At 46.2% G+C, this 14,627-nt stretch overlaps 10 protein-coding genes across 10 annotated transcripts; 5 read left to right on the top strand and 5 right to left on the bottom strand.

Annotated features, from left to right (window-relative positions):
• Positions 1–124: 124 nt before the first annotated feature.
• On the top strand, positions 125–1,870 carry C8R40DRAFT_1037593 (uncharacterized protein; the record flags this gene model as incomplete). The annotated part of the gene is made up of 7 exons (XM_046223680.1): positions 125–307; positions 360–423; positions 488–831; positions 886–1,062; positions 1,110–1,463; positions 1,518–1,697; positions 1,757–1,870. 7 exons carry the CDS (start codon positions 125–127, stop codon positions 1,868–1,870), a joined length of 1,416 nt encoding a protein of 471 aa, XP_046089816.1.
• A 52-nt stretch (positions 1,871–1,922) lies between these two features.
• C8R40DRAFT_784456 (uncharacterized protein) lies at positions 1,923–2,936 on the bottom strand. Its single transcript, XM_046236207.1, has 3 exons — positions 2,447–2,936; positions 2,150–2,392; positions 1,923–2,096 (listed from the first exon to the last, which is right to left on the bottom strand). Exons 1-3 carry the CDS (start codon positions 2,588–2,590, stop codon positions 2,028–2,030), a joined length of 456 nt encoding a protein of 151 aa, XP_046089815.1. The 5' UTR covers positions 2,591–2,936; the 3' UTR covers positions 1,923–2,027.
• A 200-nt stretch (positions 2,937–3,136) lies between these two features.
• Positions 3,137–4,458, bottom strand: C8R40DRAFT_1037576 (uncharacterized protein; the record flags this gene model as incomplete). The annotated part of the gene is made up of 4 exons (XM_046223678.1): positions 3,137–3,265; positions 3,325–3,596; positions 3,660–4,125; positions 4,174–4,458. The coding sequence occupies 4 exons, from the start codon at positions 4,456–4,458 to the stop codon at positions 3,137–3,139; spliced, it is 1,152 nt and encodes a 383-aa protein (XP_046089814.1).
• A 296-nt stretch (positions 4,459–4,754) lies between these two features.
• On the top strand, positions 4,755–5,577 carry C8R40DRAFT_783724 (uncharacterized protein). The gene has a single exon (XM_046236200.1). It carries the CDS (start codon positions 4,967–4,969, stop codon positions 5,429–5,431), a length of 465 nt encoding a protein of 154 aa, XP_046089813.1. The 5' UTR covers positions 4,755–4,966; the 3' UTR covers positions 5,432–5,577.
• Positions 5,083–5,939, top strand: C8R40DRAFT_1090862 (uncharacterized protein). Its single transcript, XM_046227492.1, has 2 exons — positions 5,083–5,632; positions 5,707–5,939. Exons 1-2 carry the CDS (start codon positions 5,458–5,460, stop codon positions 5,781–5,783), a joined length of 252 nt encoding a protein of 83 aa, XP_046089812.1. The 5' UTR covers positions 5,083–5,457; the 3' UTR covers positions 5,784–5,939.
• Positions 5,940–6,021: 82 nt separating this feature from the next.
• Positions 6,022–7,015, bottom strand: C8R40DRAFT_1167440 (oligosaccharyl transferase delta subunit; the record flags this gene model as incomplete). The annotated part of the gene is made up of 4 exons (XM_046231016.1): positions 6,022–6,243; positions 6,302–6,586; positions 6,637–6,844; positions 6,900–7,015. The coding sequence occupies 4 exons, from the start codon at positions 7,013–7,015 to the stop codon at positions 6,022–6,024; spliced, it is 831 nt and encodes a 276-aa protein (XP_046089811.1).
• A 204-nt stretch (positions 7,016–7,219) lies between these two features.
• C8R40DRAFT_783795 (uncharacterized protein) lies at positions 7,220–8,757 on the top strand. The gene is made up of 3 exons (XM_046236201.1): positions 7,220–7,343; positions 7,401–8,556; positions 8,604–8,757. The coding sequence occupies exons 2-3, from the start codon at positions 7,402–7,404 to the stop codon at positions 8,625–8,627; spliced, it is 1,179 nt and encodes a 392-aa protein (XP_046089810.1). The 5' UTR covers positions 7,220–7,343; position 7,401; the 3' UTR covers positions 8,628–8,757.
• Positions 8,758–9,010: 253 nt separating this feature from the next.
• C8R40DRAFT_1038078 (uncharacterized protein) lies at positions 9,011–10,987 on the bottom strand (the record flags this gene model as incomplete). The annotated part of the gene is made up of 5 exons (XM_046223728.1): positions 9,011–9,442; positions 9,500–9,702; positions 9,731–10,442; positions 10,491–10,687; positions 10,744–10,987. 5 exons carry the CDS (start codon positions 10,985–10,987, stop codon positions 9,011–9,013), a joined length of 1,788 nt encoding a protein of 595 aa, XP_046089809.1.
• A 29-nt stretch (positions 10,988–11,016) lies between these two features.
• On the top strand, positions 11,017–12,813 carry C8R40DRAFT_1235213 (uncharacterized protein; the record flags this gene model as incomplete). The annotated part of the gene is made up of 5 exons (XM_046233379.1): positions 11,017–11,303; positions 11,356–11,527; positions 11,583–12,317; positions 12,371–12,635; positions 12,698–12,813. Exons 1-5 carry the CDS (start codon positions 11,095–11,097, stop codon positions 12,811–12,813), a joined length of 1,497 nt encoding a protein of 498 aa, XP_046089808.1. The 5' UTR covers positions 11,017–11,094.
• Positions 12,814–12,952: 139 nt separating this feature from the next.
• C8R40DRAFT_784007 (uncharacterized protein) lies at positions 12,953–13,841 on the bottom strand. The gene is made up of 2 exons (XM_046236202.1): positions 13,815–13,841; positions 12,953–13,505 (listed from the first exon to the last, which is right to left on the bottom strand). The coding sequence occupies exon 2, from the start codon at positions 13,448–13,450 to the stop codon at positions 13,121–13,123; it is 330 nt and encodes a 109-aa protein (XP_046089807.1). The 5' UTR covers positions 13,451–13,505; positions 13,815–13,841; the 3' UTR covers positions 12,953–13,120.
• Between the last annotated feature and the right edge of the window lie 786 nt (positions 13,842–14,627).

The raw sequence follows: 14,627 nt of genomic DNA, 5'->3' as shown, positions 1-14,627 counted from the left end.
GCCCTTTCGGAGACGGCTCCAACGATAGTATTGTTGGTTAGTGTCACGACGCCCAGTACCCAGGTTGATCGCCATAGATCGCCATTGATGTTCAGGTGTGTAAATGAGCGCTTATTATAAGACTATGGTTAGCTTCAAGTTTCTTGATCTACCTTTGGATCTTCTTCCAGTTATATTCAACCAATTTTCGCTGCCTCGGCATCTTCGGAATATCTGTTTGGTTAACAAAACATTCCAGCTTTTTGCAACTCCAAAACTATACGAACAAATCTATATTCATTCATGGCATAAACAAGGAAAGGAGAGGGTGAGTATATGACGCTAATCCGAATTTCTTTCGCTCGTTCTTACTCTCCTAGGTTATACTCTTGTTCCTCAGTTTGTCTCGATATCCCCATCTAGCCAAGCACGTTCGACGACTTGGTGCATCTTCTCCCCTCCGAATTATCAACTAAATTGCTTATTCGGAGTCGACTATGGTCTCCAGAACTCCGCGACTTTCCCAAAGCCTTGACTAACAGCGATGGGCTCGACATTATTGAAACGGTTGTCCATGGGCTGAGGAACTGTGCAAACTTGCAGTCATGTACTTGGACAAGAGACGGTTCACTAGATTCCGGTATACTGGAGGCGCTCCAATCTTGTCATAATCTTCAAACACTCGAGATAAACGGACATGCTGAAGGAAGCTACGATCCTGAACTCCTTATTCGCTTCGGTGGTCTTCAGAATTTATCTCTGATTATGCCTAGTTCTTCCGTTATATCAGTATTACGTCCATGGCTGCAGGGTTTGAGAACACCCTTAAGGAGATTGACGATCGTTTGCAAGGTTCGTTTTCATGCTCTCTCGGACATTACATGAAAATAATTCTCCCTTGTGCAGACGTCTCCGATCCTCACGAACGCAAAACTCGAATTATTAGCCCCCTACCTATCACGGTTGGAACATTTTCATCTGACTGGATGCTCGAGAGTCACACAAGATGGTATAGAATCCGTCTTATCTGCGAATGAGGATGGAATTGTCAGTCTAGACCTTGAAGGACTTTCCCCCAAATTTGTACGTCTGCGATCTGTCCTGCTGATTCAAGTTCTCATTTCGGATAGGATCTGTCTCAATTTACCCTCTACTGTAATAAAACAAATGCCCTTCGCCGCCTGCGTGCCATTACCTTAACAGTCAACCAACAAACGTCTTTGAACACCTGGATGAACGAGATTGCTGCTCTTCTTCCCGCTACTGTTCCTCTCGAAACATTCCAAATGTATTCCAGCGGCGCGTTCATAGAACAATCTCCTGCAACGGAACAACTATGGTCTCACCTTTTGAACGCACATCAGGGCCACCTGACCCGCTTCTCTATTCATCGCATGCTCATCAGCTTAAATACCATCGAGGACGTATGCCTGCGTTGTACAAACTTAGAACAACTTTTTGTTGTAATTGAACCGAGCTCCCTGGTTCGCCTCCCTCTCGTACCAGCTTTGGTCCCATATTCATCCGTCGTCTCATAGGAAAATCTCAGTTCTTGTCTTAGTTTGGCACCAAATCTACGAGTAATTCACATAAATTACCCTCTGGAAACAACTCAGATGGGAAATATCCATATCCTTCCGGAATACGATGCACAGAAGATTGTTGACCGGTGCGGTCCAAACGTAGTGCAATTTGGTTGTAATACCAGGGTGTGGCAGGTGAATATTTCCATCTCAAGATACCATTTCTCGACTTAATATCATTCCTCCGTGCCAAGGTCGGCAGAGAAGTTCTTCTTGACCAGCACAATGCTCCTGTGGGAATCAGACGCCGTGTCATGCGCTATCAAGGTCTGGATATTCCTGAAGCGTTCCTAGTAGTACGCACTTGAACAACACCCTCTCCTAGATACAGATAGGTAATTGGACAGAAAAGATTAAAATTTCTTGCAATTAGATTTACGGATGAAATAGTGTAAGTGCTATTCGCTAAGGTCCTTCTGAATATTGTATATCATACTCTCATAAATCAGAAACTCCTTCAAACTCTTATTGTGACGATGGTACAACGTTCACCGTGATGTTCACAGATTCGAAATAAGGGTAAAAGGCAGCAGCCTAACGATTGACGAGATGAGCACCAAAGATACTATCAACGTAAAGTCACTCACCCCTTCGCCGAAGCTTGAATGCAAGAAGCCTAAGATAGCAGGTCCATCGATAGAAGGCACTGTGACTGTGAAGTTTTGGAATGCGCTGAAATCTTCTCCGAGGCTTACTTGTGCAGGTCGCTGAGGATTGAATGCGCCTGCATAGAACAGATACTCGAAGGAGGTTTCGGGTGAAGGGCAAGATTCATTGCAAGGGCTCATTCCCAAACCAATGCCAGCCTCTACAACAGGACCGGATGGCGTCTAAAAAGAAATAGGTGAATGCCAGTTGAGTGCGTCAATGGTTCAAATCCTTACAGGACGGTCAACTCTGATACTGATGTTGGATCCGGCCACCAATGTGTCTCCATCCTGAGGATACGCAAACAGTGCCTTTTGAGCAACAGAGGTGCACGTAAGAACAAGAAGTGCAAGAACAGTGCAAGACATGGTGTGCAACATATTTCAAGGAAATTCGTGTGGTGCTTTCTCCAAAGGAAGTTGAGGATACCCACAAGCTTAAGGATGTGAGCCTTATATACACCCCCGAAGAATACTTGGAGTGAGAGAGCGGCATGAAAACGCCTTCGGAATACACATAGTAGGCTTAGCCTAGGTATAGCCTTGGGCGGCCTGGATGAAACTTGAAGTTTGCCACCGAAATGAAGGACCATACCTTGAACTTATACCAAATCCATAGGATCTGAATAGTGAAAGAGTCTTACGGCGATGCCTTCAAATGAAGCTCATTATTCTATTCTAGTTTTTTCGTGGTCACGGAAGCCTACATAAGGCTAAGCCGGAAGTCGGAGGAACTTCAAGGAAGCATGTAAACCCAAGGTATGGTTGGCTCAGACTCGTGCATGAGCTGGAGAATAATTCTAAAGCGACGAAAGAGAGATATTTCTAACAAACTTTCGGCTTTCAAGGCTGATTGGATGTAGACCCTCCGAGCGTGAGTAATCCGACCGTGGAGCAAGGCGCTGGAAAGCCGGCATAGTCTACATACTATTCATTTGCCTTTGCAAACGGATAGTCAGTGTACCCGCGCCCAGTTGCGTCTCCCATGAGGTAGAACGTGCTTCGATCGTAGGGGTTTAAGGGTATATTCTTCATCAACCTATATGGAAGATCAGGCTATTCGAAACAGACGATTATTCAACTATAACCCGTATGTATACGATATGAAAACTCACATTTGCAATGTAGCGTCTCCCAAAGGCTACCAAAACACCATCTGTCTCTGCTGCCTGAACAGCATTGTCGCGAAGAAAGCCTCCCGCCAGGATCAGAGGTCGAGGGCACCAGAGCGCTTTGATGAAGTCATTGGACTCGTCTGAATCCGGAGTTCGGTCGTCTATAACGGAGACTCGAGGTTCTACAGCGTGCAGATAAGCTAGGTTTGGAAACTTCTTTAGTTCCGCGACGACATAAGAGAATAGCGGGATTGGATGTTTCATTGCGAGACCTGTCATAGAGCATGTTAACACTTACACAGAGACAATCAAACATAGTAGAAAATAGTACGCACCTCGATCATGGAGCCAAGGCGTGATTCTTAGAGACGTCCTGTCTTCCCCTATGGCCTTACTTACACCCTCAACGACTTCGAGAAGGAATCTTGCCCGATTTTCTATAGACCCTCCATACTCGTCAGTTCGGTTATTGCTTCCTTCCCGTAGAAACTGCTCGATCAAGTGACCATTAGCGCCATGAATTTCCACCCCGTCAAAGCCAGCTTTGTAAACCGCGTTTGAGGCGGTTTCAGCAAACATCTTGACGTATTGGTCAATTTCAGGTTTGGTGAGAGGCCTTGGAATAGTCCCGGTGAATTGTGGCCCACCGGTAGATTCTACGACTGGCTCGGGTATATCTCCTGCACTCACAACTTCGAAAGATGGATCATGATCGTGCAAAGCTTCGAGGTTTGCGCCCCGACCGATTGCAACAATCTGGAAGAAGATATAACAGCCTTTGGCGTGGACTGCGTCGGCAACCTGCAAGGAGTCTATGCATAATGAAAGTTACGGTGATAGCTGACGAACCTCTTTCCAGCCTTGAATATGCTCGTCTGACCACAAACCAGGAACATGAGGGAACCCTCCAGCCTGTGGGGATATAACAACTGCTTCTGTGATGAGCAAGGTTCCCGGGGTGCTAGCACGCTGAGAATAGTATTCTCTCACAACCCCTGGTATGGGTGCATGTGAAATTGTAATTCGGAAACGCGTGAGCGGAGCAAGCACGATCCGATGGCTGAGGTTCATTCTTCCTACTTTTATAGGTTGAAATAGGCTAGGCTGCGAATCAAGGCTGACACTGGCAGACATCTTCTAAGTTTTGGGACCTGAAGAAAGTAGCCAGCTCGGTCTTATACTCCTTGTACATTACCAATATGTCCCGCAAGAGCTGTTCATGATTATGGTTAGGATAAAGACCATAGTCCTGCACAGTCATCGACATTGTTTGCCGACAGTTTCGGTCAAAGACTCACTGACAGAGGATGCATTTGCCGTTTTATTCGGGATTTTGCGCTCTTACTAAAACTTGAGTCTCGAGTCGGTCTGGATAGTTAAATGAGATGGTGATATATGGTGACAGAAAAGCAGTTCCGTAAGCGCTCAACCTCATCGAAAACCTTCTCGAATCCCAGGGAATAATTTATACCTTCTCAGCCTGAGATTTATTGGGGTAATTCAGGAAACAGTAATGTTGCAATAATACATAGAGCTCAGAGCAACAGACTACTCAATCGGTACCGTCTAAAAAGGAAATGGTCAAAGCTGAGAATCGTAAAACGTCGAGATCTGACGTTATCATTCTCATTCTCATTTCACCATGGCACCTAACAAACAATCGATATCGACCAAAGAATCGTCTACATCTGAAAACGCGACGGCACCAACAGTCAGCGCGCGTCAAGCTACCACCAATCTGCAACCAAGCCCTACTATCACTGGCAATTCTACGAAACCTCTGGCCGGTGGTAGTCAACCGAAAGTCAATCAAAACGCGTCTTCTTCAACGAAGAAAGACCCTACCCTAAAATCCAGCGGAAACGGCACGAATTCTGAATCAACGTTGACCGTCCACTCTGTTCCAGCTACAACCAAAGATCGTCCTCTAACAGAGGTAATCAGCGAGAAATTTACGCCGTTCGACCATAATCGTCTTGTTGTGGGCCCATTTACGGAGGAGACTGCTAGAGACGCGAGTTTCGAACAAGGTACTTATGAGTCTACAACTCGCGTTCTCGCGCATATATGCGTTTTACTAGTCCCTACTAATCATCATGGTATATAGAACTAGGAGCCCTTCTCCTTGACGCGATGCTGGAGACTCATGCTTGGGCTGCAGCACGTCCAAAATTCGAGAGTCAGTTGGCGGTGCAGAAGTTGGAGAACAAGATTAGCGAGGTGATCGAGGTGGAAAATAGACAAGGCATGTCCCAGTCATCTTCGAGGACACTTTATTCGTTGTCGTTCTGGCCTGTCTTGCTTCTTGGTAGGATGTTCAATCTATCTTTTTCTCGAACGTATGCCCGTCATTCTGCTACGGTCCACTGACCCTCTCTATAGAACAAACCCGCCAGAATCTAAACGAATTCGTGACTCACATGAAAACCGCGCTCGAGCGATTCGTCGCAATGTGCTGAATGGAGAGAAACTAGTACCGACTGTACAGAAGCAAAGGTCGTTTCCGCATAACTATTTACACAACTCGGTTTGGACAAAGTCGAATTCATGTCACGGTCGCTGCGCTCGATCCCCCAAACTCTGCGTTCCTGCTCCAGGTTCATCGTGTATTTATCCTGCGGACGAAAATCTTGTCTGTTGACGATTCCAAATAAATTACATTTTGTATCACGTACTACAGGCGTAGGCGCGACGTAATTATTTGTGATTACCAAGTCTCCTATCTGCGATACTGGCCAACGCGTGTCGTCCCGTGAAGACAGTGACGATACCAAGCATAGCTCCATAAGTCAAAACATCGCCAAGCTTGAGATCAACCCAGTAACGGTAGAGAAGGAATTCGAATGCGCCAAGACTTGCGGTGAAGGGAAGGATATTGGGCGAAAACAAACGGGGGACTCGCGGAGAAATAGAGAACCACTACAAATTCAGGACCATATGAGAAATAAAACGACAAATGAACGTGGATCATGCGCACCAAACCGAGCAGGATAGTCCAAGGAACTACAAGAACTAGACCGGCAAACAAGGCGGATACTGCGCGCGCAGGGAGTTTGGGATCTGGACGGAAGGTATGCGCAAGTTCAGGTAAGATGTGGAATTTTGCTTCGTCAGGGTGTGTCGGGGCCGGATGCGAAGCAGGTATGTGAAGGTTAAACAGCTCTAGTTTTGCAGGTGCGTAAGAGGAAGCTCCAAGTAAGAGAGTTACTTTCAACGGCGCAGATGAAGTGGGCGGAAGTGATGCCGGAGGTTTTGCCAGACTCTATGTCGCATATTATGATAAGCATGTATTAGATTGATAGATGGACAAACCAGGTCAAATTTGGCCTTTCCGCTACTTGTGACACGTACAGGTTGAATTCCTTCTTCACCAGATTGTTCGTCGTAGAACCGTAGGAAGGCCTGCTCCGGTTGCACACCCTTTCCTGTGACTTTATCGACGACTTGGAAGCTCAGCTTCAACGTTTGGTCCTGGGAGATTGTTACGACTTCTGAAGAAGACTTCTCAGTAGGTGATAGTCTACATATTTGTTGTTGAGCCGTCGTTCATGAAACAGTACAAAAGAAACACGTACGATTTGGTGCTGGGTTCGCCTTTCGCAGATATTATGCTGTATTTTACTGAGTCGACAGATAGCTTGACAGCCTGGACTGCCGCTCCTAGGAGCAGAAGAAAACAAACAGCCTTCATCGCAGTCGGATTTAAGTTGCGGTAATTCAGTTTATACGTGTCGCAGTCCAGTCCTCGGCTTGACGGCCCGTGGACCATTTACAAACTAGCGCCTGGTTTATTCCTGCTTTCAAGTTTGTTGCTTTCGCTCTCAGCTCAGGCAGATACATACAGTCTCGATTGAGATCTTCATCAGTCATACATCGCAATCCCCTTCATCTCCCTTGCGCCATTCTGGAAGTATAAAGTTAACAATACCTAATTGGATACAGGAACAGCTCAACAGCTTTCCAAAATATTCATGCACTAGAAATTGTCTTTAACTGAACCCAAGTGTTCAAGCTCACCAGTATGTCCACAGTGGGCTCCCTCCCATTAAAATCACTCATCATGCTCGACCTACTAGAATGTCTGTTCCGGTAGTCACTGTACACACTGTTGAGCCATTATCATCCGCTTCACATATGGGAAGCCCTCTTGACACAGGTGTAGAGGAAATTGCTGTTGCCTTGACTCAAATTGAAGCCGCTCTCCTTGACACGACGAGTGAGATTAGTAGAGAGACTCAGTGCGCCGACGAGGTTCCTACTCGCACATCGCGAGCTTCGTTTCGCCATCTCCCCTCCGAAATCCTTCTTACCATCTTTAAACATGCCTGCCAGGTCGGTGAAAACTGGGAGGCTCTATCTTTCAGCCTCGTGTGCAAACAATGGCGCGCGCTCATGCTGGTAGATCCAGACCTATGGTCCCACATTACCTTGACAGTTCGCGACCTGTTTCCGAATCCTACTCCTTCCTCGTCCGTCTCAACCCTCCTTCGCATGGCCAAACTGACATCCTTATATCTTGAGCGATCCGTGGACTGCATGCTCTCGGTCACCATAAAGATGCCCACTCGCTTCAGAGGCTTAAATGCCAATTGGCAATCATATGTCTCAGTCGGGGCGATAAATTACTTGCAGAGCAATTCCCGCAGGATAAAGCATCTTCGCCTACGTGTAGACCACGGGCTTCTGCATGCATTTGCGTACGTCGATCCTTGCTTGGCAGAGATTGACTCGGGACATAATCAACCTTGCTCAGACACAATCGCTCTTCCCCATCTTGTTTCGCTCTCTTTGGAATACGTCTCTCGACATTGCTTCTACTTCCCTTTCCAGCATCTACCTCGACTCAGGCACCTTACGCTCGGAAACGAGGGCTTTTGCTTCTTCCCGAAATCCTCGTCAGAACCTTCACCTGCTTTAACTTTTCCCAAATTGAGGTCATTAGTTATCTCTGAAGCGTCTTCTTTCCAACAATTATGTAGGACGATGACTCTGATTAATGTCTTACCGCACATCAAGCAGGTGGTGTTGACACAGATGCCTAGGCTGGTTTCTATCTCTAGACAGCAGGCAATCTTTCCAGTGATATCAAAACTCAAGATAGCCAATTCTTCAGATGTTTTCTTATCCACTTTTTGCCGGGTCTTCCAATTTTCTGCGCTAGAAGCGTTCGAACTGATCTATGATGTCGCTAGGCAAAGTTCATCGGGCTCTCAGATTGCATGGACAGACCTCGTACGTGACATTGTCTACTTCATCCGCCGGTGTCCGATGATTCGAAGTGTCACTGTACGGAATGCCCGTGAGCATTGCTATCCTAGTGCCGAGCTTGTACGGGAAATCACTTTCGAGCCGCGTATCAGTCCTAATGTCTGTATCGTCGGGTTTCCTAGATTGGAGATCGAGGGCGGATTGACTGCTAGTGCGATGATGGAATTTCTACAAAGGTCCCAGGTAGAAGCTGAGTCTTTCCCGAGTAGATGATTCACTTAAGTTAAAGGAAAGGCTTACAATATCTTGAATTTATTTCGCTTCCGGCATTGCTGGGGACTACATTCAACCATACTAGCTATTTTACTATGTTCCCTACAATTTCTATACTGTACATACATCCAATTAAATAATGGATTTCAGATTCACTGTAGTAATAGTTTCTACCTCGCGCATGTACATTCTTGAAACGAAACGATCACAAAGGTGAAAAATCGATACCGCAAACCGTTGATTTTTCTGTGAAGAAATCATCTAAGTGTGTGGAGTCAGAGGTTGTTACTACCAGTCTTTGAACGGCAACAGTAAATATACCTTCATCCAACATAATCAATATATCGCCTGTAGGCATCCTAGCATGTCTTGACGTTCGATCGTTCACCGAGACACGAAATAGCGCGTCTAGCCTAGCCTGTTCGGCTTCATCTTCAAGGCAAAGTTGGAGATGGGAAGGATCCCAGTTGAGATAGAGACCGGTGTCTGAAAGTTGGAGACAAGTGACATTCGACATGTATACGTGATACCCAAAAAATGGAGCACGAGATACGACCAGAGTTCCACTAGGACTGGCGTCTGGTTTTATCTTAGCCTCGAGAGCGGCAGAAAGAGAAAAGAGAAATAGACCGTTGTTCTATCGAGGTCCGTAAGACGAATAATCTGCTGAGATATATAGAAGATCTTCACTTACATTAGCGACAACGACGCGGTCATCATGTATTGCTAGATATTTTGATGGGCTTCGAGAAGCTCCGAGTTGAATTTGTACCATGCGATTGTATAATGAGAAGGGACCTTCTTGAAAGTTTTCCATTACCACCACCCGCGCGCTAGCCAACATCGCGACGAGGTGTCGGCCACAAGAAGAGACATGTACTGCAGAATGCACCTTATCTGAAGGCTATACTCATCTATGAGAAACAACAGGACTCACCGGCAACGAACTCGTCAATGATCCGTGGTTGAAAAGACGACGAGGACAGTGCAAACTCTTCACCATCAGTAAAATGGTTCACAAGTGCTGCACCTGCCGTCGGTGTTTCAGACTCATATTTTACAGAGAATTTGCGTGAACCAAATTCTCGTCTTGCGGAAGATACGTCAAGGACGCACTTTGCTGTTGCACGAGAAAATACACGCAACGCAGTAACACCACAGATGAATATATGCTTTTCGTCCACGTCAACGTAATTGAGATTTCCCAGAGGACCAAGTCTGGGAGCAGGAGCATCGAAAGAAGGGGCGTTTGCCACCACGACTGCAAAAGCAGAACTGGGATCCTCGGCCTCCTGGATCGACGTGATCGTTTGCACAAGCTCGCAAGAGGGGATGTCCCATAGGAAAGCATGATCCCAAGCCCCGACTAGAAGAGTTGGGTAAACGAACCGGAAAGCACGGGTGAGTCGAGGCATCCTCAAAATTGCCCATGGCTTGAAATGTCCTTTGGGGTATGTAGCAGCATGCTTCTGATAAGATTCCTCGGAGGCGGAAATTTGGTCTGGAAGAGCGTTCGATTGTGGAGGAGTAGGAGGAAATCCACTCGCAAGATGCCAAACTTCTTTGCTCCCTCCTAGACGATCGAATATGAGAAATCCTTCTCCGTATTCTAGATGAGCAAACTGCTTGACATAGGTCTATGTGGATGTAAGCAATTGTGATCGTATTCATAGCCGACAAAGTACCTTCGGTAGCGACCATAATACCTGGTCGTCTGCGAGATCATTTACTAGTAGACCGCCATCTCGGAAGCTGGTGATAATAAATCCAGCTTGCTCATCGACCTTGATGCGGTGCACTTTAGATCCGGATCCCGCGTATGATACATAATGGGAAGAGGCCTTGCCAGTCCAACTTTTGCTGATATGGACGCGTCTTTGGCCTATTTAGTTTCCAATTGAGTGCTGGTAAGAATGGCAGAATTTCATAGCTGCGCACAGAAAGATTTCCAATTCGTCACGCCGACCAGGGACTTTGAAGAGTACAGGGAAGGCAATTGATTGAAGACGGTTTTTGAATCGATATATCCACGATAAGCTGAGAGGGCGTGGTAGATGGATGACTCGTTTTCATCGACAAGTCTTTTACAAGTCTTGCAGACGAGGGAGAAAGCTTGGATGCAAGATAAATCGAGCAAAGAAAGAACAGAAAGAATCAGTTCTGGAGGCAGTTGAATGAGCATGATGAGGTTTGCCGATAACGTCAGCGTTTAACACTCAATTTCCTTTCTTCTCTTCCTCTGGTCGTGATTCTATTCAGAAACTTCATTTGTACTACGCAAGCCTTAGGATGGCGCCAGATAGTCAAAGCATTGATGGGTTAATCCAACAGATCACGACCAGTAACAATCTCGAGGCTTTGGCGCACACTTTACGCACACCTGGAGCATCTGGGAGAGATGTCCGTGAATTCATACTCGCAAGTTCTTTATCCTCCGGCCAAGACCCGCTTTCTGTCCTTGACATAAGAAATAACACGCTTGGAGTGATGTATATCTTGTATGTGGCGTCTTTCCCTGCCTGGTTTACTGTCGCACTGATGTTTTCGTAGATCTGCGAGACTACATATGTACTTTAACGCACAGAGCGGCGTGCAGAGGCCCCTATGGGCCACAGTGGTCCAGTTCTGCGACAACTTTGATCCAGAGCAAGCGCGCCTAGCTCCTGAACGAATGATAATGCTCGCCAAATCCTTGACGCGATATGCTTTAGATCAAGGAAATGTGAGAGACTCAATCTGAAGTCGCGCCCATGACAAATTGACTTTTCTCTATCTAGCTTAAACTAGCAATACCTCTGCTCTATTCTCTTGCCACTCGGCTCCCAATTACTCCCAGCACCCTCACTCCGATCCATCCTATCTTGCTCCTGACCGCACTTCAGACCAGACACATCACTCCCGAAATCTGCATTTTACTCGTTGAAAACCCCATCGACGACTTGTTTATGTTCACCGGCGTCTATTCCGAGGACAATCTATCGTATAACGATAATCTTTTCTACCATTATCTCGGTGGAATCATTCTCACAAAAATGGGAAATTACGCTGCTGCACTCGACTACTTTGAGACTGCGCTCACTGCTCCGAGCACCCATAACTCACCTCCTGCTGGTCTTCAACTCGAAGCGCTTAAGAAACTTCGTCTGGTGCAATGTATTGCCCTGGGCGGACCACAAGCGCTGCCAAAATATACATCACCTGTTCTCATGCGTATATTCAAGGCATCTCCCTACCAGAATCTGATCAACGCTTTTCCTGGTTCTCCACATCCTAAAGACCGAGGTGAAGGTTCATCTTCGGGAAATCACCGTTTAAGACTGCTCGTAAACAAAGACAGGGAACTATACTTGTCGGAGTGTAACCTTGGCTTGGTCGACCTGCTCGTGGCGGAAGCTCCGAAGTGGATTATCAAAAGGCTAACTGAAACCTATGTCACGCTAGGCTTGGCTGAGATCGGAAAGTATATTGGGATCGACGATGAGCAACAAGTCAGAGCCTTGGTGCTGAATATGGTAAGTTTACCCTTCATCGTATTTTGTTCTCCGATTGTTAAGCCTTCCTACAGATTGAGTCGAAAACTATTCTTGCCACAATCTCCGACTCTGGAATTGTCACCTTCCACGATGCGCCTGGCACTGTAGATATTAGTGTAGAAGATATACGCCCGCTTCTAGGAGCTTTACCTACTGGAATTGGTCTACAAAAAGTGTCCGTTCCTATTCTTCTAGAAGCTATACAAAGACAGTCGGCACACCTTGCTCAACTCGATATGGAGACCGGGCGTAGCAAGGAATTCATTTCTAAGGCGATCAAAACGAGCGGTAATTCTGGTACTTACCCATCTTCAACGGTTCTGTCTCGAGACTGAGGGGTTATTTTTTTTCTATCTTAGGTATGGGTGGTCCTGGTCCCGGTTTCGGAGCCGGTGGGACGTTCCCGGACGAAGACGAATACCCTACTCCTGGCATGTATGCGATTGACAGAGAAGATACCATGATGTTTGGTTGACTCATAAGTATCATATACCTAGTAATTAAGTTTGGTGATCAATATACACTTCGTCGCTTGCGCACAAACATTACCACCTTGTCGATTTTACCGCTCTCATACCCGCAAAATCCAAACGATTGTTTACACAAAGCACTTATTATTTTGATTGGGTACTTCAACCTACGAATACACCTACTTTCAGAAGCAGTTGGCTCACTTCAAATAAATGAAAAAGGGTGTTATATAAAGTATAGGTAAAGAGAAACAAAATAAAAAGGAGCGTAGTAATCTTGTTCGATTCTGTACAGTCTTGGAGAATTGGGAGTTAGAAAGGGAGGCAGAGGTAGGGCAGAGGAGAGGTGTGGGGTGTAATGATAATGCAAAGGAGTGTGTAAGTTACGACTATGATATAACGATGTGCAGAAAAAAAAAAGCTGGCGGTGGTAAGGGTAACTTGCGGAAGAAGGTAGAGAATGGGGAGATCGGAGGAACGCGTAGGATGAGGATGCAGACGTCGTATTCGAAACGGGGTGAAGGAACTAAAGAAAATGTAATTATACACTCTAGTTGGAACCGATGAAGACAGAATGTGCGATGATGAACAGTGAGAAGATAGGTCCATGCAAGGGGGGACGATAACAGGCGAGAAGAACATAGGGTGATGTGCCGTCGTGAAAGCGCCGAAGCAATGGCGCTGCGAGGAGATCAGTCTGTTTCATGGGAGAAGTGTATGCATGGATGCCATGTACCAGAAGGTACAGAGAAAAGAAGAAGGAAGAGGAGGTATGCATGCAAAACTAGAGAAGAGCAGTTATCAGTAAAGCAACAGCAAAAAAGAAAAAAAATACGCACATAACCAACAAGTACACCAAAAGGCATTCATAATCATAATATAGTGACCATGGAGCCGCACAAGAAAAATAGACGCAAGGAGGAAAATATAGAACAGGTACCACACGGGCAAAGAAGAGAATGAAAAAACCTCAAGAAACACAGATAGAAATAAGTTGTACACGCACGAAACCTTCCCCAATGTTTCTGATAGAACAAAGGGATCAATGGTAGAGGGGGGTGTAATATAGGGATGGGGGAAGGAAGATGCAGATGGTTACTTGATACAGTGATCGCGTCAAAGAAAAGTTATGAGCTTGAATGCGAACGGAAAGACGGAAAATAATAAAGAGGCACGAGCACTCCGGATGAAAGGAGGTAGAGGGTGCTCGGAAATAAGAAATAGAGATACGATAAACGGGAGGAAATATAAGGACGATAATAGATGGGGCCGAGGGGATTCGTTTGACAAATGGTAAGATATGCTGAACTTCGGGGCCCAAGAGCGATCCAGACCAGAAGAAGGGTGTGTAGACATCGGTAGGCGTTGACGCGACAGAGGCTGGCCGGCTATAGCCTGCTCCTCGTGCTATTGGCAGGAGTAGAGGATACAAGATGACACCACCAGCGATGTTCAATAAATATGAGCAATGGTTCCTACCACTGCGTATCGTATACAGTATTCCAGATTCGTTTGAGTCGGTGCTTTCCCCCTTCAATCAGCAACCCAACTCTTTTTTACACTCTGGCACGGGCAAACCGCTAGCTTCCACGCTACGCAGGCACGCCGTCCAGACCAAAAACATAGAAAATTGCAGGATGCTCGATGAGTTGCGGTGAGCGAAGGGATTGCGATGCGAAAACAGTGACAATAGAGGATATGGATGGAGGATCGTGTGGTGAGGGACCTAGAGGTAAAGGAAGCGGGAAAGCAAGTGCGTCTTTACCAGATGATAGTGAAAGACAAGTAGTGTACGGGTGTCCTGAGAACGAGTGACCAA

This window comes from Lentinula edodes (genome assembly GCF_021015755.1).
Source record: "Lentinula edodes strain Le(Bin) 0899 ss11 chromosome Unknown C8R40scaffold_6, whole genome shotgun sequence".
In the NCBI taxonomy this organism is placed as follows: domain Eukaryota; kingdom Fungi; phylum Basidiomycota; class Agaricomycetes; order Agaricales; family Omphalotaceae; genus Lentinula; species Lentinula edodes.
The sequence above is the reverse complement of the archived record's forward strand: the minus strand, read 5'-3'. Positions and strand labels throughout refer to the sequence as shown.